At 48.1% G+C, this 24,285-nt stretch overlaps 1 protein-coding gene across 2 annotated transcripts in view; it reads left to right on the forward strand.

Annotated features, from left to right (window-relative positions):
- Positions 1–24,285, forward strand: part of MFAP3L (microfibril associated protein 3 like) — a 42,912-nt gene that overhangs the window by 13,779 nt on the left and 4,848 nt on the right. For both annotated transcript variants that reach the window (XM_081236488.1, XM_081236487.1), the window contains exon 2: positions 5,326–5,750. In XM_081236488.1, the coding sequence (XP_081092614.1) occupies positions 5,459–5,750 (292 nt within the window). In that variant the 5' untranslated portion in view covers positions 5,326–5,458. The remainder of the gene's footprint in view (positions 1–5,325; positions 5,751–24,285) is intronic.

The raw sequence follows: 24,285 nt of genomic DNA on the forward strand, positions 1-24,285 counted from the left end.
GACATCAGGAGTCCCTGCACAGACGGACTCTAGGACACAGGTCGGGAAGAAAGAAGGCCCAGATGAACCTCTTTCTGTAGCGTGACTTTGGACACTGACATAGAACTTAGCTGATTTAGAGCTTAAATGATGTGATGCTGGGCTGCAGTCACTGTGGCAGGAATGTGCTTGTTCCGCAAAGCTCTTCATCTTTGACTTTGGATTCCCGTAGCCCATGTTCAGACATCACCTTAACTACCTAAAAACTCAAGTTAGGGGAGAAAGAATGGGCTGGTAGAATTTTGTCATTTTTCTTCAAAATTGCAAAAGAAAATCTTTTTTAAACGATGTTTGTAAAAAACAGGTTAGCATAGGTATTTTTCATTGATTATGATGCATGGGAAAGGAAGTTGCAGAAAGATACCTGTAACTAGGGGGGCCGCAGCTGGCTACCAGTTTTGAACATTAGCATCTACGATGTAATGAGCACGTCAGGCCCTGTCCATTCCACCGGAAGTTGAGATTTCCCACCTCGCCTGATGAGTAGGGACCTATCAAGATTGTGTCTTGGACTTCCCTGGTGGCGCAGTGGTTGAGAGTCCGCCTGCCGATGCAGGGGACACGGATTCGTGCCCTGGTCCGGGAAGATCCCACATGCCGCGGAGCGGCTGGGCCCATGAGCCATGGCCGCTGAGCCTGCACGTCCGGAGCCTGTGCTCCGCAACGGGAGAGGCCACAACAGTGGGAGGCCCGCGTACCGTGAAAAACAAAAAAAAGATTGTGTCTTATCTAAAAGGTGGCCTCTGTGCCCATCACATCATTTATGCACAAATGAAAAATGGTGATAACTCTTCGTAGATTTTGTGGCAAAACCCTCATCTGTGAAGTATAAAATTATTCATCACAGTTGATGGGGAAATGCCAGCGTGAACGCTGCCAAGACAAAACAGTCCTGTACGTTCACGTAGTTCAAACCCCCTGAAACAAGAGGCCTTTTTCCTTCCAACTCCAGAAATTCATGGTCAGTAGTCATGTTTTATTATAGGTGCAGAGATAGCAAATAAGCCTCCACAAAGCATTTTATTAAAATGCTTTTAGATAAGATGCAATTGTTGGAAAGTAAGAAAGGGGTCAAGTTAAAGAAAGGACATTTGATATTTGCTAAGCGTTTTCTCTTTTGTTTCATTCGTGGAAAAAAAAAAAGTCAAGTATTCTGTGAACGTTTTCCCAAAGGCCCTGAGCAAACATGTGAACCTTAACAATTTGTCCATTGTGGCTGTCTCTAAACCCCGGTTTGGGAATCTGTGGCCTTCGTTGTTGGATTTTGAAGGACTGCGTTTTAAGCTGCCGGATTACAGTCCTCGTGGTTAATTCTACAGTGGCTGAAATGTCTTTCCCAGCGTGACACGGTGTTATCAATTGAACTTGTCACGATGCTGTCTGCAGAGTCCGACAAGCTGAACAAAGCACGTTTGTAGAACGTTTCCCCGGCATCCAGAGGGACGCGACGTCTTTATGTTCTTCCGGCCCCTCCCTTCTCTTGAGCAGGTGCCGGTGGATCCCACCCCAGTGTGGCCACAGGGCAGGTATGGGAGGGAAGCAGGACCGCAGGCGGCCGAGATGGAGGGAACTCTGCAGAGCCGCGCCGAGTTCCTGCCCTCAACGCGTTCTCCTTGTCGCTGAGCGGATGTTTCCCCAGCGCGGAACTGAGAAAAGGCAAGGGCCTGGGTGGGAGGGGTGCCAGGAGTCTGGCGCAAGCTGCATCTGCCCCGGGACGATTAGGACTGGGATGGGTGAGCGGTGGGCCTCCCGGAGGTGGCGGAGGGGGGGCGGGTGGAGCTGGGGTGGGCCTGGACGCTGCAGGGGAGGCCAGCGGCAAACAGCCACGCCCCGTCTCCCAGCACCTGCACAGCGCATTGAATTGACCTGTCTCTCTCCACAAGGCATCGTAAGCGGACACGGCCTGTGGCTTGTTGAAGTCCTAGCGCTCCCAACGCCCCCTGCCGCCCCCAAGCCCTGGCGCTGTGTCCAACACATAATAAATACTTTTTTGAAAATCCGAACTGAAAGGCCATGGCATGAGATACGGTGAATTCTTACCGAAACCTGTTCATTCGTTAGTGCGCGTTTTCAAGAATGAGTGCTTTCTTTTCAAAAATGAGTGATCACAGAGAGTTTTAGGGTACAAACGCTTGGCTTCCAAACAGCGCAGAGGTGACGCGTTGTGTTTTCGAAGCACCTCAGTGACTTTTCAGGTGGGAAAGGCGGGGAGGGATGAGTCCGCTGTCCAGCGTGCCTGCAGCAGAGGGGAAGCCCCTCCCCTCGCCTGGTCAGGCCTCGCAGCCAGCTAGTGCCATCTCAGAGCAGTCGCTGTGGGTCCGGCCCAGAGCACCCACTGACGTGATTAAAAGATGACACAACAGCCATCTCCCCTTCCCTTTGTCCCGGCTGGACAGTGTGTCGGGAAGTAGAAACCACGTGGCCAGCCTTTGCAAGCAGCTCTGATGGACGCACCTTAAAACCCACTGTGATCTCCCATTTGCTGCATTCTCCCTAGATGTGGGAAAAAAGGTCACAGTGTAGTTACTGCACATGTTTATGAGAACCTGTCTCCCTTGCCGACTTGTTTCTGATCCTCCCTGAGGTCCTTGGTCGGCGTCTGCCCTGGCCTCGTGCCAGGGAGTGCGTGTCCCCAGGCGCTCACTGCCCGTGGCGCTCATGCTTCTCAGACCCGAGTCCCACCAAGAGAACCAGTGCCAGAAACCATTTGTCATGACTTCTCTGGTGGGATGGTAGTCATCATGTACTCAGCAAAACCGAAAACAAGGTGTGATAACAGCCTGAAATAAGGATAAACTCGAGAAGCGTAATTTCAGTAAAGGATGCTTTATATGCTATATTAGTCATTTTTATTTTTCAAGCTGAGCAATGCATACTTGATGTATATTTGATCATGAATCTTTGTAACAGTCCTTACGTGGTAGGTCCTGGGCCGGGAACACCCAGGCCCTCAGGGTGGTTGGATCCGGGTGGGATCCCAGTCGCTCTCAAACCTGAGGCCATGCTCTTAAGCGTTCTGTATGGCGCAGGTCAGCTTTCCTGCTAAAAGGAAACCACAAGATGAGCCCAAGTATAGAAAACCATTGACAGAGTCACGGCAGGGTGTCTGTCATGCTTCTCGGCCCTACAGTTCCTACTGGGAAGTAGTGTGTGGGCCGCCCTGGGCAGGAAGGCACCCGGCCCTGTGGGGTCTATGTGTGGAAGGCTGTAGCTCTAAGAAAACGCGTCTCTTTCCGACTCAAGAAATCTGTGGTCCGAGGCTGCTTTATCACCCCTGGTACCTCTTCAGTGTTACTGTCCATACGATTGGAGTGATAATTTCTGCTTTCTGCTTTTGCAGACAGATTCATTCGTTCAGCAATCCTTTGGGCATGTAAAGTGTCAGGGACAATTTCAGACTCTGTAGATACTAAGAAAGATGAGGCAGACAGTACGGTCAGGATGACATCGGCCTGAGGGCAGGCATTGGCACTAGTGGAACAAAAGGAAGAGTTTAGAGATAGAGTCATTGTGTTTGAGACACAGTCCACTGAGACAGGATGGTCTTTTCTACAGGTGGTGCAGAAATGGCTGGTTGTCCGTGTGGGGAAGAAATGAACCTCGGTCCCTCCCTCACGCCGTACACGAAAGTAACTGGACTGGTCCGTGGCAAAACTAAAACTGGGAAGGGACACAAGGGAACTTTTGGTCGTGATGGAAACATGCTATATCTTGTTGTTTTTTTGTTTGTTCGTTTGTTTTTTTGCAATACGCGGGCCTCTCACTGTGTGGCCTCTCCCATTGCGGAGCACAGGCTCCGGACGCACAGGCTCAGTGGCCACGGCTCACGGGCCCAGCCGCTCCACGGCATGTGGGATCTTCCCGGCCCAGGGCACGAACCCGTGTCCCCTGCATTGGCAGGCGGACTCTCAACCACTGTGCCACCAGGGAAGCCCTCTATATCTTGTTTATTGTGGTGGTTATGTGAGTGTATAAATCTGTCAAAGCCTATTAAAATGCATACGTAAAATGGGCACTTTTTAAATTTGTAAGTTATGCCACAGTAAAGTTGATCTTAAGAAAGACAAATTATATCCTGTCCCTCTTCTGCTTAACATTTTTCAATGAAAGTCAGCTAAAATCCAGATTCCTTAACTGTGTCCTCCAAAGCCCTAGGTGATCTGGGCCTGTCTTGTAGCGCCCCGTTTCCTTTGGTTGTTGGCTCTTCCTGGAATGCTCTTCTCTGGGTCTAGGCATGGTTGATTCCCAAAGAGCCCTCAGCTCCGGGGCCACCTCCTCAGTGAAGTTCTCCTGGATTGCCAGCTGTCACGGAGGGCCTGGCTGGGGCTGGCGACCATCCCCTTATTTTTTGTGGTCACGTCACAGGTGTCGGATGCCCTCCCAGTCCTGCTCCGGCCTCCGGGGAGTAGGAGCTGGGACGACAAGCGACGGGTGGATCGCGGCTGGGCGCCGGCAGAGGGATTGTGGCGGGAGAGTGAGAGCTGAGGGCACGGGGGGCGCAGTCTGTGTGCCCGGGTGCAGGCGGGGGCGGGAAGGCAGTGAGCCAGCTGGGTGGGAGGGAGGACCTGAGGAGGGTAGGGCGGCCAGGACGCCCAGCGAGGGGACTGAGAAGGTGGGGTGATCAGTGGATGAAATGGAGAGTGGAGGTGGAGGTGAAGGTTAGGTCCTTGGGTGAAGAAGTGCAGCCACCCGTCATGGCACCCCCTGCATCCAGGGAGGCAGGTGAAGATGGAAAGCAAGGCATTCAGTGAGTGACGAGGGCGGGTGATGAGGGTGGCCCGGAAGCTCCAGAAGGCGGGGCAGTTGCCTGAAAGGGGAAGGGGGTGTCCTGGTGGGGGTGAGGGGGACACCGCACTGGTTCGGGGGGGCCCTTCCGATGTGGCAGGGCCCAGGTGCACACTGCAGGAGCTGGAATTCATTTCGGCCAGCCGAGAGAGGTTAGGAGGCCCCAGGTGCACCACTGGTGTCCACGGCGGGGACAGGTGAGGGATGGGAGGAGGCCTCGAGGTGCGGGATGAAAGAAGCAGGGGTCAGCTTTTGAGCCCCAGGAAGTCATGTGGTACAAAGTTAACGTGTTCCTGCTAAGAGTCATATGTTTCAGTAGCAAAAATAACAGACGTGTATCATCACGATTTCCATGAATATTTGGAACACCTTCTGAATTTGTGTGCTATTTAAAAATGACAGATGTGTACTTTAGCTGGGTTTCTAACATTTTATAAATAATCCTTTTAAAGTATGTGCGCTAACATTTACGTGTTTTTTGTTTGTTTGTTTTCTTTACAGAGGTTCTTAATCCAGAGCCAACTCCATGGACCCAGGCCGGGTTTGGCCCTTGGCCTGCTGTGAGCAGGGTGTTGTCTGCTAGAAGACTCCCCTGGCCGACCTGCTCTGTTGCCTTACAGAGCAAGAAAAGAAGATGGACGGAGTGACGCGCCTTCTGCCTGTGTGCTTTCTGCCTTCTGTGCCCTTGCTAATCCTAGTGTCCACTCTAGCGACTGCTACGAGTGTGGCCAACAGCACTTTAAATGGCACTGACATGGTCGTGGGCTCAGTGCCCGTGGTCATTGCCAGAACCGACCATATCATCGTCAAGGAAGGGAACAGTGCCTTGATCAACTGCAGTGTTTATGGCCTCCCTGAGCCCCAGCTCAAGTGGTATAACTCCGTAGGCAAGCTGCTGCATGAGGACAGCGAGGACCGAGGGGCAGGTAGGCTGTCCAGCTGGGTCCCGTGTCAGAAAATATGGGGAGGCACTTGGGGGCCGGCCCCCTCAATGTCCGTTGTTCTTATGCAGGTCATTTCAACATCTCCTTTTGTCTTATTTTTCTAAGGCAAGAGAGAGAGAGATCCAAGAAGTAGATCTCCTTATGGATTCAAAGCAGTAACGAATTCATTCTTTCACTCTTGACTCAAGACAAAACGCAAACACCTTCTCCCCTCTAATGAAAGTATTACAGTAACGAAAATGTTGTATGTACGTTTGAGTCTTTTAAAAGGCCTCTTGGAATGTTGCAGTATAATGCGTACAGAATATTGTAGAGGTGGATGTAAAGTGGATTTTCCTTAAGTATATGTTCTGTTTATATGGGAGTTTTCATTTGTTTCAAGGAACATAGCAGTTGTCTATCATTAAAGGTCAGTTTAATTCGTGGACTGTGGGTTTAAAGGTCACATCTTTTGAGAGCAGTCTCTGTGCAGCTTCTCACCAGCAGCCAGAGATCACGTGTGCTCCCGGGGACCTGGCTGAAGTTTCTGGACTGTTGGCCAGTGGGGAGAAGTAACCCGTGGCACAGGGGGAGTGCTTGGCTTCTCGTGAATGAGTTTCTGGCCAAAAGGTGCAAATCCCCCTCCCATGTACCAGCTCACTTCAGGAAGGACTGTGGCCGGAGGGGGCACCGTGGGTCCTCAGGAGTCTACGTGCTTCCTATCTCAGGTGTGAGAACCAAGCCTGACTGATTGGCCTGAAGGCCCGGGATGTACTTTGTGAGCGTCTCCGGTGATGACCTGGCGGGTGGGGGTGAGGGTGAGAGGACCCGGATCTGACTTAGCAGCTGCTCCGTTTCTGCTGCCCTTTTGCTCGTGTACCTCTCAGCCCACAGCCCTCTTAACCCCCAGAAGAGTCTCTGCCCCAGGAAGGCCTGCATTGCTAATCTCTTTTCCTCATTTTATCTTAATCGCTCTGAAAAAGAACAGAGGCTGGGACTTCTCTGGCGGTCCAGCGGTTAAGACTTCGCCTTCCAATGCAGGGGGTGCAGGTTCGATCCCTGGTCGGGGAGCTAAGATTCCAATCCCGTGCGGCCAAAAAGTAAAAACACAGAGCAGAAGCAACATTGTAACAAATTCAATAAAGACTTTAAAAATGGTCCACGTCAAAAAAATCTTAAAAAAAAAAAAAAAAAGACCAGAGGCTAACACTCTGTCTCCATAGGTGCCAGGTGATGGGGTGTCTGACAAGTCCAGGCTTCGGCTCCCAGTCCTGCCCCGACATTCACTGCCTGTGCTGCTCCTTACACAGCCGTTCAAGGCCAAGCAGTGTCATGCAGCTTCTCCCCTCTAGTGCAAGTATCATGGTCACAAAAATACCATGTGTATGTTTGCATGTTTCCCTGGTAGAGGGGAACTCCCTCCCCACCAAGTAAAACGATGGGACCGCAGAACTTTCCCATTAGACGGGACCCTGGAGACAGTGCAGTCCGAACCCCTCTTTTACGTGACTTTTCCCCGGTCCTGTGGTCCTTAAGTGGCTGTGACCGGACCTTCTGTGCTGACAGTGGGCAGATGGGATGGCGCAGCCCCTTCCTCCTACTGCAGGTCAGGAGGAAGTGACGTCACACCTGCGCAGGGGCGGTAACCGTGGCAACGTGTGCACACGCAGGTCCCTGGACCCCACGGGGTCTTTCCGCTGGGCTGGGCCTCGGGGAGGATTCTCGGGGGACCAGGGACTCCAGACCGAGCCTGCGGCTCCCATGGGCCCGGAGCAGAGGTGGTCCCGACTATAAAGAGCCAGGGTGGGGCTCTGAGCCCTGTAGCCGGGAGAGGAGGGAAGCGTGGGAACAGAGTGGGGCTGGGGCCTGGACCTCAACCATGGCTTTGCGAGGGCTGCCTTGGAGTCGTAGCGGCCCCGCCAGGGAGACTGCGCGAAGTCTTGATGGTAGGGGTCCGGTCTTGGCAAGTGGCCCCTGTATGTCGTTTCTCTCATTGGGAGGTTGGCGGAGCCGGGGTCCCCCGGGCTCACTTCTCTTCCGTCCATGGGCGCCGGGAGAGGAAGGAGCAGACACCAGTGCCTCGGAGACAGCGCCTGGGCGCGAGGCGGGGCATCACAACCCTCGGGGCCTGCTGGCGGCCGGTGGCCGTGCTGAGAAATCACTTGGCTGTTCTCAAACCTCATAAGGAAGACACACTGTGGAGTTTTTAAAAGAACTCGTGATCCTGGCACTTGGTGTTCCAGCCCAGCTTTGGCAGTTACCGTGCATAGTAGCAGGCATTTCAGGACACAAGTAACACGGGACAATATTCAAAACAACCAGGCAACAACCAGAGGAAACGGCAGAACATTTATCCTCATCGTAAAATGCGTGCATGGTGGTGCCACTCGAGGACCCCTGGTCTCTAAGTCTCCATTTCTGACAGGAAGATGCCCACGTGCTAACCAGGATGTAGATTTCCGTTTCTGGGCTGATTGGCTAGGAGTTTAAATGCAGCAGTGCTAATAACTCAACAAGGAGGTGATGGACACAACATGGAAAATGGTGCTGCTACCCTGGAATGTCACCTGTGTACACAGTAGACCACTGCTGAAACCAAACAAAGTGAGTGTAATTCCCATTAGCAGCCACTCCCGTTGACTAAGCCCTTGTACCGCGCTGCACACCTTGTTTCTGGTCCTTCCCGTGAGTGTGAGGGTTTGGTGGCCTTGGTGCTCACACATCCAGATGAGAAGCAGGTGCGTGGTCCCCGCTGTGCCCACCAGCACCTGCTTATCCTCCAGGTCTTGGCAGGCAAGGGGTGGTGAAGGCCTCTGACCGGACAGAGTGGATGAGAGGCTGGATGGTCGCTGCACCAGCCCCGTCACCGTCACAAAGAAGCAGGGTTAGGACCCCGCCGTGACCTGCGTACGAGGCGTGCACACCCCCAGGTGTGTTCAGAGCCGTCGGGCGAGTTGCCCACCCCGTGTGCTTTGTGATTCCAGGAGGAGTTCCGTTTCTTGTAGGTGCTGAGAAAGTGAGACGGCTGCTCCTGGCGCCAGCCCCGCGCGTCCTAGAACGGATGGGCATTTCCTGTCCCTGGTTGTCACTTCATTCCCACAGATGAGGGGAGGCTAATGTGTGAGCTATTTCTGGAGGAAGACTTTTTTTGGAGTTCACCAAAGGACACGTTTGGGGTGGTCCACCAGCCGTGTTACAGAAATAACCCACAAGTCCAATACCGTGAGGAACCACAAATGGCCACAAAATGTTCTGTTTTCAATTTTCCTTTTGCTGGAGGAAAGTAGGAATATATAGGTGCCGGAAAGTGGTTCCCTGTTGTTTCAGGTACCAGTTATCCGGTGTATTTTTGCTGTAGCTTCATACTCTGACTTTAAACCATTGAAATGCACATTGGCACCTTTATCAGATGATAAATAAGAAGCGTTTCGAGAAAGTCAGCTTTACAGAAATAGAGACACAGATGTAGAGGACACACTTATGGTTACCAAGCGGGGGGAGGGGAGGGTGGGATGAACTGGGTGATGGGAATGGACATATAGACACTACTATGTATAAAATAGGTAACTGATGAGGACCTGCTGTTTAGCACAGGGAACTCTACTCAGTGCTCTGTGGTGACCTAAATGGGAAGGAAATCTGAAAAGGGGATGTATGTATACGTATAGCTGATTCACTTTCCTGTACAGCAGAAACTAACACAACATTGTAAAGCAACTAGACTCCAATAAAAATTTTTTAAAAATAAAAAAGTCAGCTTTGGAAAAGGCATAGGCCTTTGTAAACATGCCTGCCTCGTTAGCGATTAACTTGGAAGTTCTTCCTTCAGGTGGGGTTTTAGACTTTCCTGGGGATTTGTTTTCCATTCCCCTGTAGCATTCTGCCACCAAAACTAACTAAGCATTATCTCTGAAAATAAACATGCACAGCGTAAGTAAGCTGAGCTGAATTGTACAACGTTCACAGTTGTCGCACGGCTACTCGACCTTTGTGGGATTCATTGTGATAAATTTGCTTTCGTTTACATGGCTCTAGTGTCTCATCCTCTGCTCTGCACATGTTTTTAGTAGCCCGTGAGATACTTTCAACTCCTTCTGTCAGGGGGCCTCAACGTACTGGGCCAGCCATGTCTTGAGACCTGCGTGTATCACCCCCTGCAGCACACCCAGGAGGGGGTCAGCGCCCACAGCACTAAGTTCACATCATCCTTTGCCTCGCAGATGAAGCGTGGAGTAGTGCATTAACCTATGGAAGTGTTATCCTGAGTTTCTCTTAAATATGTTCAGTATCTTGAGATTTTAAAAATCAACTCCTCAAAAGGCATTAGACAAAATTTATGTAACTATAAATATATTGCTGCAAATTCAGCAGAACAGCACAATGGCATCTCTTTGAGCAAGTTGCTCAACTTTTCGGAGCCAGTTTTCCTACCTGTAGGGCAGAGATCATCCTCTTTTGCCACCAGGCAGGGCTGTGCAATTTGCGTTGTGTATGAAATGTCAGTCCAGTACGTGGAACACACCAAGCCATCAGTAAACGGCAGCTGCCACCGTCATTGGTCACATCACCAATGTCCTGTGTTGTCACAGTCAAGATCCCAAGTGCGTCTGTCTCTGCTTCATAGTGCGGTGTGTTTTGTAAAGAAAGGAAATAGTTTTCTGGGCAATTTCTTACTCACTCTCTCAAGTTCTCAACCTTTTATAAAAACATTCAGTAAAGACCAAAAACATGTATATCCCTAAGTGTCGTTTAGAAGCTCGAGTTAGCGCTGCGACGGATGTGATGGCGAGAGTGGCGCTTCCCCCTCCACCAGCGACATCCCCCCCCACACATCCCCCCCGCATGCAAGGGGCCTGCTGCCCTCCACCGCACCCAAGCCTCGGAGCAGTGAGTGTGCATGTTACGGAGTGTATTATGCACAGGATGAACCTTCCCTTTGCCCAGCCCACTGGTTCTCTCACCCAGAGGACACCAGCCAAGTCTGGAAGGTGTTTTTGGTTGTCATAGCCGGGGCAGGAGGGGAAGGACCCGGGAGATGTGCTGCTGCCATCTAGAGGGTGGAAGCCAGGGACGCCCTCAGTGTCCTGCAATGCACAGACCCCTACAAAGAATTATCTGATGCAAAATGCCAGCCCAGGAAAAGAAACCCTGGTCTCAACTAAAGAAGCGTCCTCAGCCAGCTAAAGAATCATTCCAAAGTCGGTTAAGTCACTTGTGTGAGCCCATAATGTATTTTTCCATAAGAGTTGTACTTCGGTTCATTTTCCAAATTGAGTCACGTCGAGGGCCGGCCTGGTAATGAGCCACCATTTATAGTGGTGTTTTTTTAATGAGTTGTGCTCCCCGTTTGGGGTGTGAGCCCAGACTGCTTTAGTCTTAGCAGTGGGAAGACCCTTCCCCATACCCCTCAGATGAGGACGTGAGGGCTGAGATGCTACTTCCATCCACCCAGTGCAGGGTGCTCTCAGAATACCACCTACGCCCACTCTCAGAAGAGACTCCTGCCAGCCTGCATGGAGTGACGTGCTTGGCACTTTTTTAAAAATGGAGATTATCAGGCCGAATGAGCCGGAGGGTCAGATGTTTCCTTTGCCAGGAAATGAAAAGACGGGTTCTTTTCAGATATTATTTATGCCTTGAAGCAAAGCACAACTGCAGGCTGTGAACAGCCCGGGCCTCCCCCCAACCTTCCTGAGCTGAGAGCTGAGCTAATCCCTGATGATCCCAGGCCACCTCTGTCCCACATGATGTAGGAAGCAGCTTGGTAGAGCTGCCCCAGGGCCATCCGAAGAGCCCGCCTGGGAAGCTGGGGGTGGTGTCGCAGGAGCCCTTGCAGCTTGCAGTGTTTAGAACCTGGGGCTCTGCAGTGGCTTCGGGGAGCTATATCATCTCCTGCAGAAGCCCCGGAACAGGTGCAGCCATGCGGGGCTCCATTTGTTCTCCATTCTGTTTTGTAAAAAGGCTTGGATCCTTTCCCCTCAATAGCTTCTATTTCACATGTTGGAAAATAGACCCCATGCTTATAGACACTCGCGCGTGTTTGGTTCTTACTTGAAGAGTGTGGATTCAGTGCGGTATCCTTCAAGTGAGTGTTGTGCTTCCTTTCTGTTTGCATAAACGTTATTGGAATGCTCACCATCTGAAAAGCTTTAAGGTGGTTTCAGGAAAATAACCTTGTTTTAGCAGACTGAACGCTCCTCCTTGAAAAGTTTAAGAGCCTCCGTGCCTAAATGGCATTGTGAACAGGCTTAACGTTCTCATACCACCTATCGGGAATGTAGACGAACCACACGTCAGCTTGTTGACACTTTCACGGAAAGATATCTCCAAGGAAAAAGAGAAATCCTTTTCTTCTAATAAATAATTTGAGGGCTTCCCTGGTGGCGCAGTGGTTGAGAATCCTCCTGCTAATTCAGGGGACACAGGTTCGAGCCCTGGTCTGGGAGGATCCCTCATGCCGCGGAGCAACTGGGCCCGTGAGCCATGGCCACTGAGCCTGCGCATCCGGAGCCTGTGCTCTGCACGGGAGAGGCCGCGATGGTGGAAGGCCCACGCACCGCGAAGAAGAGTGGCCCCCGCTCGCCACAACTAGAGAAAGCCCTCGCAGAGGAACGAAGACCCAACACAGCAAAAATAAATAAATTAATTAATAAACTCCTACCCCCAACATCTTCTTTAAAAAAATAATAATAATAATAATTTGAGGGAAATTCTAAGAGCTTTTCATTGGGGCATGGTGTTAATTTTTAATGCTGAGCCATCCTCAGGACTGCTGGAAAGATTGGGGGTTTCGGCAGACATGGGTTTGGAGGAAAGTTGTAGTTACAGCGTCTTTGTGGTTGAGCTGTCACCTTTCTCATGATGCTTGGGTTCCGGGAGGACTTGGTGCTGCTGTTTCTGTCTAGCGGTCATTTGGTTGGAAGGTGTTGGCACCAGCGTTTGTCCTGATCTGTCATGTCAAGTCACAATAACCCGTGTGCCGTGGCCTTTCTTGGTGGCACGGGTTTTAACTCACCACGCGACGCCGCTGACCTGCTTCTCTAGTTGCTGGATGGTCCCCTGACCCAGTTTGGGCGACATGACCTTGTGCCGCCCTCAGTGCTTCCCCCTCCCTGTGCCTGGGCCCCGCAGTGACACAGTGATACGAGGTCAGCCGCCTTCCTCACCTGTGACCCCGGTGACGGCTTTGCCCAGAGGATGTTGGCCGTGAGGAAGGCTCTAGAACTGTGTCCCTGGGGAGAAAGATGCTGACAAGGAGATTTTTTTCACTACCTTGATTTTCTTACACTCACTGATATTTTCCCAGTCAATCTAGGCTACCTGATTTGAAGCGTTTCAAGAATTCTAGAAGTGGGTCACAGGCTCCATTCATCTTGCACTTTGGTCGATGCGAAAACCCAGCCTTGCAGTATGCCTTCCCATCCTCCCAGCAACACACTGTATAATCAGGACCCCCCTTCCTCTGGCAAGGTGGAAAAGTCATCTGTTTTTAAAAATTACTTCAATCCCTTTAAATTTAATTATGATTTAACCACGAGTGATTTTGTGCACTTAGACACTACCTGCATTCCTTTTTTCTGTGACTTCTCCGTCCGTCTCCTTTCCCTTTTTTTTTTCCTTTTGGGTTCTTTGTCTTGATTTATAGGAGTTCTTTATGTTTCGTAGTTATTAAGCATTTGTCTATCAAATATTCCAGAATTTTCTCCCACCCTTTCATTTGCTCTCAACTTTAGTGTAACGTGTTACAGTGTAAAACTTGTAATTTGGGAGAAATCCGATCCCATCAGGGTTCTCTGTTAGCGTTTCTGGGATTCTTGAAATGTTGAAAAAGGCTTTCCGGTCCCAAGGTTACAAAAATGTTCTCATATCTTTTATTAACTTCATAGTTTTAATTTTATGTTTAGAGTACTTGGAATTTATTTTTAGGTATCACATAAACTAGGAATTTAACTTCATTTTCTTTCAAACAAGTAGGCAGTGATCCCAGTATTCTTCCCCCCGATCTGAAATGACCTCTTCCTTCACTTAAAATTCCCATGCTTGCCAGCATCTTCCTCTGGACTTTGAGGTTTCCTCTGCTGATTGAACCAGGGGTCAGAGCGGGGGACGTGCAGGTGGAGCCTCCCCTCTTGGCTTGTACAGCGTCTGTCAGCTGCAGCAGTGCACACGGGCTCCCCTCTTTTGCTCACCTGCCTTGCTGCCCCCTCTGGCCGTGGATGTGCTTCCTCTCCCTCCTCCTCCTCTGCCTGCACCCCCGTCCCGCTCGGGACCGCACCCCTGCTGAGCAGCATCCTTACCGTCCCCGCTACCCGCACAGGGCACGCACCACATGCCCCGGGTTGGCTGCAAGTCTGCAGCCCTCTCGGGGCCCGCTGGTTTCTGCAGCCGGGGGTCACGTCTTCTCATCTTTGTAGCTGCATCTTCTGGCAGGGAGCCTGGTGACAGTGTATTCAGTAATGTTTGTTGACCGAATGCATGAACAAGATAAAAAATACCGCTGTCCTTCTAAAGACGTCGGCTTCGTCACATAGCGCAGCACTCAGCGTGGCTCAGCTATAAGCGAACCTCTGTTAGCATTTGTCTTTGCAAAGGTGATGCCCCAGTTCACATGGGGGAGATTTCCACATGGGCCTCTCGTGCCTGGAGTATCCGGGGAGACCGTGAAGGATGCCCGAGAGCCACACGGCCCGTCTCCTGGGGTGTCAGCCTCCAGCCGTGCATCAGAATCAGGATAGAGCAGGAGGATGGGATGGGGAAGGCCATCCCGAGGGGCAGCGGGGGAGCTCCCATCCGAGCACAAGACGGGAGCTGGGGACTGCCCTCCCAAGTGTCAAGGAGGCGGTTTGTTGTTGTTGTTTTAAATATTTATTTATTTATTTACTTTTGGCTGTGTTGGGTCTTCGTTTCTGTGCGAGGGCTTTCTGTAGTTGCGGCAAGCGGGGTCACTCTTCATCGCGGTGCGCGGGCCTCTCACTGTCGCGGCCTCTCTTGTTGGCAGAGCACAAGCTCCAGACGCGCAGGCTCAGTAGTTGTGGCTCACAGGCCTAGTTGCTCTGCGGCATGTGGGATCCTCCTAGACCAGGGCTCGAACCCATGTCCCCTGCATTAGCAGGAGGATTCTCAACCACTGCGCCACCAGGGAAGGAAGCCCTGTTGTTTTTAATTTTCCTTTTTATACAGCAGGTTCTTATTAGTTATCTATTTTAAACATATTAATGTATATATGTCAATCCCAATCTCCCAATTCATCCCACCACCACCACCCTCCCCCTGCGTTCCCCCCTTGGTGTCCACACATTTGTTCTCTACAGCTGTGGCTCTATTTCTGCCTTGCAAACCAGTTCATCTGTACCATTTTTCTAGATTCCACATATATGCGTTAACATACAATATTTGTTTTTTTCTTTCTGACTTATTTCACTTTGTATGACAGCCTCTAGGTCCGTCCACGGCTCTACAAATGACCCAATTTTGTTCCTTTCTATGGCTGAGTAATATTCCATTGTATATATATGTACCACTTCTTCTTTTATCCATTCGTCTGTTGAGGGACACTTAGGTTGCTTCCATGTCCTGGTTATTGTAAATAATGCTGCAATGAACATTGTGGTACATGACTCTTTGAATTATGGTTTTCTCAGGGTATATGCCCTGTAGTGGGATTGCTGGGTCGTATGGTAATTCTATTTGTAGTTTTTTAACGAACCTCCATACTGTTCTCCATAGTGACTGTATCAATTTACATTCCCACCAACAGTGCAAGAGGGCTCCCTTTTCTCCACACCCTCTCCAGCATTTATTGTTTGTAGACTTATTGATGATGGCCATTCTGACCGGTGTGAGGTGATACCTCATTGTAGTTTTGATTTGCATTTCTCTAATAATTAGTGATGTTGAGCAGCTTTTCATGTGCCTCTTGACCATCTGTATGTCTTCTTTGGAGAAATGTCTATTTAGGTCTTCTGCCCATTTTTGGATTGGGTTGTTTGTTTTTTTAATATTGAGCTGCATGAGCTGTTCATATAGTTTGGAGATTAGTCCTTTGTCCATTGATTCGTTTGCAAATATTTTTTCCCATTCTGAGGGTTTTTTCATCTTGTTTATGGTTTCCTTGGCTGTGCAAAGGCTTTTAAGTTTCATTAGGTCCCATTTGTTTACTTTTGTTTTTATTTCCATTACTCTAGGAGGTGGGTCAGAAAAGATCTTGCTGTGATTTATGTCAAAGAGTGTTCTTCCTATGTTTTCCTCTAAGAGTTTTATAGTGTCCAGTCTTACATTTAGGTCTTTAATCCATTTTGAGTTTATTTTTGTGTATGGTGTTACGGAGTGTTCTAATTTCATTCTTTACTTGTAGCTGTCCAGTTTTCCCACCACCACTTACTGAAGAGGCTGTCTTTTCTCCATTGTATAGTCTTGCCTCCTTTATCAAAGATAAGGTGACCATAGGTGTGTGGGATTATCTCTGGGCTTTCTATTCTGTTCCATTGATCTATATTTCTGTTTTTGTGCCAGTACCATACTGTCTTGATGACTGTAGCTTGTAGTATAGTGTGAAGTCTGGGAGCCTGATTCCTCTAGCTCCGTTTTTTCCCCTCAAGACCGCTTTGGCTATTCGGGGTCTTTTGTGTCTCCATACAAATTTTAAGATTTTTTGTTCAAGTCCTGTATAAATGCCATTGGTAATTTGATAGGGATTCCATTGAATCTGTAGGTTGCTTTCGGTAGTATACTCATTTTCACAATATTGATTCTTCCAATCCAAGAACGTGGTATATCTCTCCATCTGTTTCTGTCATCTTTGATTTGTTTCTTCAGTGTCTTATAGTTTTCTGAGTACACGTCTTTTACCTCCTTAGGTAGGTTTATTCCTAGGTATTTTATTCTTTTTGTTGCAGTGGTGAATGGGATTGTTTCTTAATTTCCCTTTCTGATCTTTCATTGTTAGTGTATAGGAATGCAAGAGATTTCTGTGCATTAATTTTGTATCCTGCAACTTTACCAAATTCATTTATTAGTGCTAGGACTTTGCTGGTGGCATCTTTAGGATTCTCTGTGTATAGTATCATGTCATCTGCAAACAGTGACAGTTTTACTTCTTCTTTTCCAATTTGTATTCCTTCTATTTCTTTTTCTTCTCTGATTGCCGTGGCTAGGATTTCTAAACTATGTTGAATAATAGCGATGAGAGTGGACATCCTTGTCTTTTTCTTGATCTTAGAGGAAATGCTTTCAGTTTTTCACCGTTGAAATGATGTTGGCTGTGGGTTTGTCGTATATGGCCTTTATTATGTTGAGGTAGGTTCCCTCCATGCCCACTTTCTGGACAGTTTTTATCATAAGTGGGTGTTGAATTTTGTCACAAGCTTGTTCTGCATCTATTGAGATGATCATATGGTTTTTATTCTTCAATTTGTTAATATGGTGTATCACATTGATTGATTTGCGTATATTGGAGAATCCTTGCATCTCTGGGATAAATCCCACTTGATCATGGTATATGATCCTTTTAATGTGTTGTTGGATTCTGTTTGCTAGTATTTTGTTGAGGATTTTTGCATCTATATTCATCAGTGATATTGGTCTGTAATTTTCTTTTTTTTTTGTAGTATCTTTGTCCGGTTTTAGTATCAGGGTGATGGTGGCCTCATAGAATGAGTTTGGGCGTGTTCCTTCCTCCCCAATTTTTTGGAAGAGTTTGAGAAGAATGTGTGTTAGCTCTTCTCTAAATGTTTGATAGAATTCACCTGTGAAGCCATCTCTCCTGGACTTTTGTTTGTTGGAAGATTTTTAATCAATTTCATTACTTGTGATTGGTCTGTTCATATTTCCTATTTCTTCCTGGTTCAGTCTTAGAAGGTTATACCTTTCTAAGAATTTGTCCATTTCTTCCAGGTTGTCCATTTTATTAGCATAGAGTTGCTTGTAGTAGTCTCTTAGGATGCTTTGTATTTCTGTAGTGTCTGTTGTAACTTCTCCTTTTTCATTTCTAATTTTATTGATTTGAGTCCTCTCCCTCTTTTTCTTGATGAGTCTGGCTAATGGTTTATCAATTTTGTTTATCTTCTCAAAGAACCAGCTTTTAGTTTTATTGATCTTTGCTATTGTTTTCTTTGTTTCTGTTTCATTTATTTCTGCTCTGATCTTTATGATTTCTTTCCTTATACGAACTTTGGGTTTTGTTTGTTCTTCTTTCTCTATTTCCTTTAGGTGTAAGTTAAATTGTTTATTTGAGATGTTTGTTGTTTCTTAAGGTAGGATTGTATTGCTATAAACTTCCCTCTTAGAAACGCTTTTGCTGCATCCCATATGTTTTGGATTGTCCTGTTTTCACTGTCGTTTGTCTCTAGCTTTTTTTGATTTCCTCTTTGATTTCTTCAGTGATCTCTTGGTTATTTAGTAACGTATTGTTTAGCCTCTGTGTGTTTGTGTTTTTTACATTTTTTCGCTGTAATTGATATCTAGTCTCATAGCGTTGTGGTCAGAAAAGATGCTTGATATGATTTCAGTTTTCTTAAATTTACTGAGGGTTGATTTGTGACCCAAGATGTGATCTGTCCTGGAGAATGTTCCATGCACACTTGAGAAGAAAGTGTAATCTGCTGTTTTTGGATGGAATGTCCTATAAATATCAATTAAATCTATCGGGTCTATTGTGTCATTTAAAGCTTGTGTTTCCTTATTAATTTTCTGTCTGGATGATCTGTCCTTTGGTGTAAGTGAGGTGTTAAAGTCCCCCACTATTGTGTTACTGTTGATTTCCTCTTTTATAGCTGTTAACAGTTGCTTTATGTATTAAGGTGCTCCTATGTTGGGTGCATATATATTTATAATTGTTATATTTTCTTCTTGGATTGATCCCTTGATCATTATGTAGTGTCCTTCCTTGTCACTTGTAACATTCTTTATTTTAAAGTCTATTTTCTCTGATACCAATATTGCTACTCCAGCTTTCTTTTGTTTTCCATTTGCATGGAATATCTTTTTCCATCCCCTCACTTTCAGTCTGTATGTGTACCTAGGTCTGAAGGGGATCTCTTGTAGACAGCATATATATGGGTCTTGTTTTTGTATCCATTCAGCGAGCCTGTGTCTTTTGGTTGGAGCATTTAATCCATTCATATTTAAGGTAATTATCAATATGTATTCTCTTAATTATTTTGGGTTTGTTTTTGTAGGTTCTTTTCTTCTCTTGTGTTTCCCACTTAGAGAACTTCATTTAGCATTTGTTGTAGAGCTGGTTTGGTGGTGCTGAATTCTCTTAGCTCTTGTTTGTCTGTAAAGCTTTTGATTTCTCCGTTTTATCTGAATGGGACGCTTGCTGGGTAGAGTAATCTTGGTTGTAGGTCCTTCCCTTTCATCACCTTAAATATATCGTGCCACTCCCTTCTGGCTTATAGAGTTTCTGCTGAGAAATCAGCTGTTAACCTTATGGGACTTTCCTTGTATATTATTTGTCATTTTTCCTCTGTTGCTTTTAATAATTTTGCTTTGTCTTTAATTTTTGTCAATTTGATTACTATGTGTCTTGGCGTGTTTCTCCTTGGGTTTATCCTGCCTGGGGACTCTCTGCACTTCCTGGACTTGGATGGCTGTTTCCTTTCCCATGTTAGGGAAGTTTTCAACTATAATCTCTTCAAATACTTTCTCAGGTCCCCTCTCTCTCTCTCTTCTCCTTCTGGGACCCCTATAATGCAGATGTTGGTGCATTTAATGTTGTCCCAGAGGTCTCTTAGCCTGTCTTCATTTCTTTTCATTCTTTTTTCTTTATTATGTTCCACGACAGTGAATTCCACCATTCTGTCTTCCAGGTCACTTATCCATTCTTCTGCCTCATTTATTCTGCTATTGATTCCTTCTAGTGTATTTTTCATTTCAGTTACTGTATTATTCATCTCTGCTTGTTTGTTCTTTAATTCTTCTAGATGTTTGTTCCTTAATTCTTCTAGGTCTTTGTTAAACGTTTCTGGCATCTTCTCAATCTTTGCCTCCATTCTTTTTCCAAGGTCCTGCATCATCTTCACTATCATTATTCTGAATTCTTTTTCTGGATGGTTGCCTATCTCCACTTCATTTAATTGTTTTTCTGGGGTTTTATCTTGTTCTTTCATCTGGTACTTAGCCCTCTGCCTTTTCATCTTGTCTATCTTTCTGTGAATGTGGTTTTCGTTCCACAGGCTGCAGGGTTGTAGTTCTTGCTTCTGCTGTCTGCCCTCTGGTGGGTGAGGCTCTCTAAGAGGCTTGTGCAAGTTTCCTGATGGGAGGGACTGGTGGTGGGTAGGGCTGGGTGATGTTCTGGTGGGCAGAGCTCAGTAAAACTTTAATCTGCTTGTCTGCTGTTGAGTGGGGCTGGGTTCCTTCCCTGTTGGTTATTTGGCCTGAGGTGACCCAACACTGGAGCCTACCCGGGCTCTTTGGTGGGGCTAATGGCGGACTCCAGGAGGGCTCACGCCAAGGAGTACTTCCCAGAACTTCTGTTGCTAGTGTCCTTGTCCTCACAGTGAGCCACAGCCGCCCCCTGCCTCTGCAGGAGACCCTCCAACACCAGCAGGTAGGTCTGGTGCAGTCTCCCCAGGGGTCAATGCTCCTTTGCCTGGGTCCCGATGCTCACACTACTTTGTGTGTGCCCTCCAAGAGTGGAGTCTCTGTATCCCCCAGTCCTGTCGAAGTCCTGCAGTCGAATCCCGCCAGCCTTCAAAGTCTGATTCTCTAGGAATTTCCCCTTGCGTCGCCAGACCCCCAGGTTGGGAAGCCTGACGTGGGGCTCAGAACCTTCACTCCAGTGGGTGGACTTCTGTGGTATAAGTGTTCTCCAGTCTGTGAGTCACCCACCCAGCAGTTATGGGATTTGATTTTATTGTGATTGTGCCCCTCTTACCCTCTCAGTGTCGCTTCTCCTTTGTCTCTGGATGTGCGGTATCTTTCTTGGTGAGTTCCAGTGTCTTCCTGTCGATGACTGCTCAGCAGTTAGTTGTGATTCCAGTGGTCTCGCAAGAGGGAGTGAGAGCACGTCCTTCTAGTCGGCCATCTTGAACCAGTCTGTCAGGGAAACGTTTGACACAGAATCTTTGGTATTAGAATCAGAAAGTGATGGCTCAACATCTGCCTTTAAAAAAAAATAAACAAATCTTGTTAACTTATTTGGCTGTGCCGGGTCTTAGTTGTGGCATGTGGGATCTTAGTTGTGGCATGCAGGATCTCTTAGTTGCGGCATGCAGGATCTTTTAGTTGTGCATTTCCTCCAAAATCATTGCCTGTTGAAGTGACTCAGCATCAGTGGCTCACATTTTAGGTGTTTACTTGTGCTGAAGTGATGCAGCTTAGTGAGAATTCAGCACATGGTTGTGACATCCCTGCTCAACTCCAGTTTAAAATCATCCCTGGAGCAGCAGCACCAAGCTTCCCCGCCCCAGGTGGCTGGTTCTTCAGGTCCCTCTGACAGTCACTGTGGCCCTTTTTATTCCCTCGATCTCCTGATGGCTGAAGTCAGACCTTCCAGGCTGGGTCTCAGGACAAGGTATTTACAGACTAAGGAGAAAGGCAACATGTGGCCTGGGAATGTTTTCGAGACGATCCTAGTGGGGCGGCTGCCAGTGATTCTCCATAAGCCTGGGCCCCTACTGATGTGGGAGGACCCCCAGGGTGGGGTTCATAGTGTTCCGGGCTGCATACAGCAGGAGAACATGCAGAAATCTTTATTTCTCACTAATCGAAGGTCATGCTGAGGCTGAGAGGAAGTATTTAGTCTTAGTTCCTAGGAGGGAAGGAATGTATCAGCCTTTAAACAGGACGTGATACAGACATACATCACCTTTGAGGTCAGAATCTTCTGTCATCAGAGTGTGTGTGTGTGTGTGTGTGTGTGTGTTGGCTTCCCAAGACTCGCTTTGAGATCTGGCAAAAGAATGTTTAGTCCAGGTCACACATTCACTTTACCTCGTTGTACCTGAGAAGCCTAAGCAGCATTAATATTACCTTAATCCATAAAGTAAATGTGATATGTGTTTTGCTTCAAGAGAAATACAGTGAAGGACTGAACCCTGAAGAGAGGGATGTCTTGGTGTCCTTGTTGTGGACTCGAAACAGGGACTTGTTGGCAGAGAGATGGGTCTCAGTTATTTAACTATAGTGTCACAGCTCCTATTAGGGGTAATACCTGCCTGTTTCAGGATAATCACATGTGATTCATTGTTGTGGTTTATCGTTAGGCAAATATAGTCACTTCGCAGATTCATGGCTGGACTTCGGGCTTCCAGAACAAACGAGGTTAATTATTGGATAAGGTAATGATAGATGTTAGTCCAAGGACCCACTGCCCTGGGCTGAGAAGCAGAATAGGTGCCAAACTAATAATTTATGCACTCTACATCTCACTGGTTTCCCCAGAACGAACCACAAGTGTCACCTAATTGTGTTTGATTCCAGACTGTGCCTGTTTTGACCGTGCGACAGGGAACTTCTGGAGTGTCTGAGTCGGTATCTGCTTTGAATCACTTGGGTCAAGGATAGATAAATATGCATCAATAGACGATTAAAAACATGCCTAGGGCTTCCCTGGTGGCGCAGTGGTTGAGAGTCCGCCTGCCGATGCGGGGGACGCAGGTTCGTGCCCCGGTCCGGGAAGATCCCAGATGCCGCGGAGCGGCTGGGCCCGTGAGCCATGGCCTCTGAGCCTGCGCGTCCGGAGCCTGCGCTCCGCAACAGGAGAGGCCACAACAGTGAGAGGCCCATGTACCGCAAAAAAAAAAAAGATGCCTAAAGATAACCATAAAATCCAAGTTCAGAAACCCTTTGAATAGTCAGTAGAGGAAACTGTTGGCATCTTGTAACTGGCCTGCATTTCTACACTTCACTTTGTGTGTGTGTGTGTGTGTGTGTGTGTGTGTGTGTGTGTGTGTGTGTGTGTGTGTGTGTGTGTGTGTGTGTGTGTGTGTGTGTGTGTGTGTGTTACACGGGCCTCTCACTGTTGTGGCCTCTCCCGTTGCGGAGCACAGGCTCCGGACACACAGGCTCAGCGGCCATGGCTCACGGGCCCAGCTGCTCCGCGGCATGTGGGATCTTCCGGGACCAGGGCACGAACCCGTGTCCCCGGCATCGGCAGGCAGACTCTCAACCACTGCGCCACCAGGGAAGCCCTCTACACTTCACTTTTCTATCACAATTAGGTGCAGTTACCGCTGAGCGCCTTGCCTAGGTGTGGGGAGAGAGCTGTTTCTGTTACCGTCGGGTGCCTGCCTTCTGGGTTCAGCACTCCTTTCTGCCCTTCCTCCACACCCTGGTTCCCCCTACCCTGTCCTTGAATTTGTAGATAATTCCTCTGTGTCCTTGAATTTGTAGATAATAATTCCTTCACAGAGGGAGCGAGGGTGGGAGGTTAGGAGGTGGACAAATTGATCCTAACTGTTCCTCATACAAATTACCTCACCTTCACACTTTCTCCCTTCCTATTTTCTGTTGTTTTCCAACAATCAGTATGAGAAACTCCTGTAGGTAGAGTCTGTAATTCTCTGACACCCGGTACTTTCCACATCTATAATAAGCTTTCAAGCAACCGGAGTTATTTTTTTTCTATGCCTGCTGTAGTGTGTGGTTTGATGAAACATGCACATTTTAAGAAAACTGATCATTTCCCTTGCTCAAATTCTTCTCTATTTGGATAAATCTGCCACTGAAGTATCAAGTTTCATGTTCGGGAACGCACGGACAGGGTGGGAGGCTTGCCTCTGCCCATCTGGACGAGAGAAGGTTTCACAGGCCGGGCGCTAGGTTGGTCTGTTCATACACGTTCACGAGAGACGGAAATTCGCGCGATTTCCCAAACCAGCGTTTCCTACTCTCGGGAAAGTACACTGGCTGAGTTACTAGAAGCAGGGTCCTTGGGGACACCAGGAACCGCTCTTCACAGATGTTCCTTCAGGAGGCAGGGGGATGTAACAGCGTCTACAAGGGGCTTCCTGCCAGGCTCCCCAGGGGCTGCAGGTCCCCGCCGGCCCCCACGGCTCCGGCCAGCCTCCCGAAGGGTGGTCCTTGGCGCAGAGGACCTGGAAGAACGGGGGTCTCTGCTGTCCCATCCCACAGTCCCTGGAGAACCCCGGTCACTTTGGTGCTCACAGGTTTCTTCTTTCTTTAAAAAACCATTGCTTGTTGCTTTGGGGAACTATCAGACTTTAATTAGAATTAAGTTACTGCCGGAAGGGGATGAAACAAGCAGAAATACAAAGCAATAATACACCCTTAAAAGGAAACCACACGCGAAGTTGCCGCATCTCTCAGGAGAGGCCTCTGGCTTGCTTGGGGATGCGAGTGCTTTTACGCAGAAGGGTCTTCCCGCTGCTCAGAGCTCCCCCGAGGCTGGGCCGGGACCCTTCTCTCTCTACAGGACAGTCTAGGGAGGTGGAGGGTTTTCAGAAAGGCTCAGACCCAAGACCTGGAAGGCAAAAGCTAGGATCACGTTTCCCGGGGTCCTCTGACCTGCGGGTACTCAGGCAGACTAAGGATTCATCCCTAGCAAAGATTAATTCAGATTAAGAACCGCATTCCC

The sequence above is a fragment of the Mesoplodon bidens genome (assembly GCF_964165515.1).
Source record: "Mesoplodon bidens genome assembly, chromosome: 6".
In the NCBI taxonomy this organism is placed as follows: Eukaryota; Metazoa; Chordata; class Mammalia; order Artiodactyla; family Ziphiidae; genus Mesoplodon; species Mesoplodon bidens.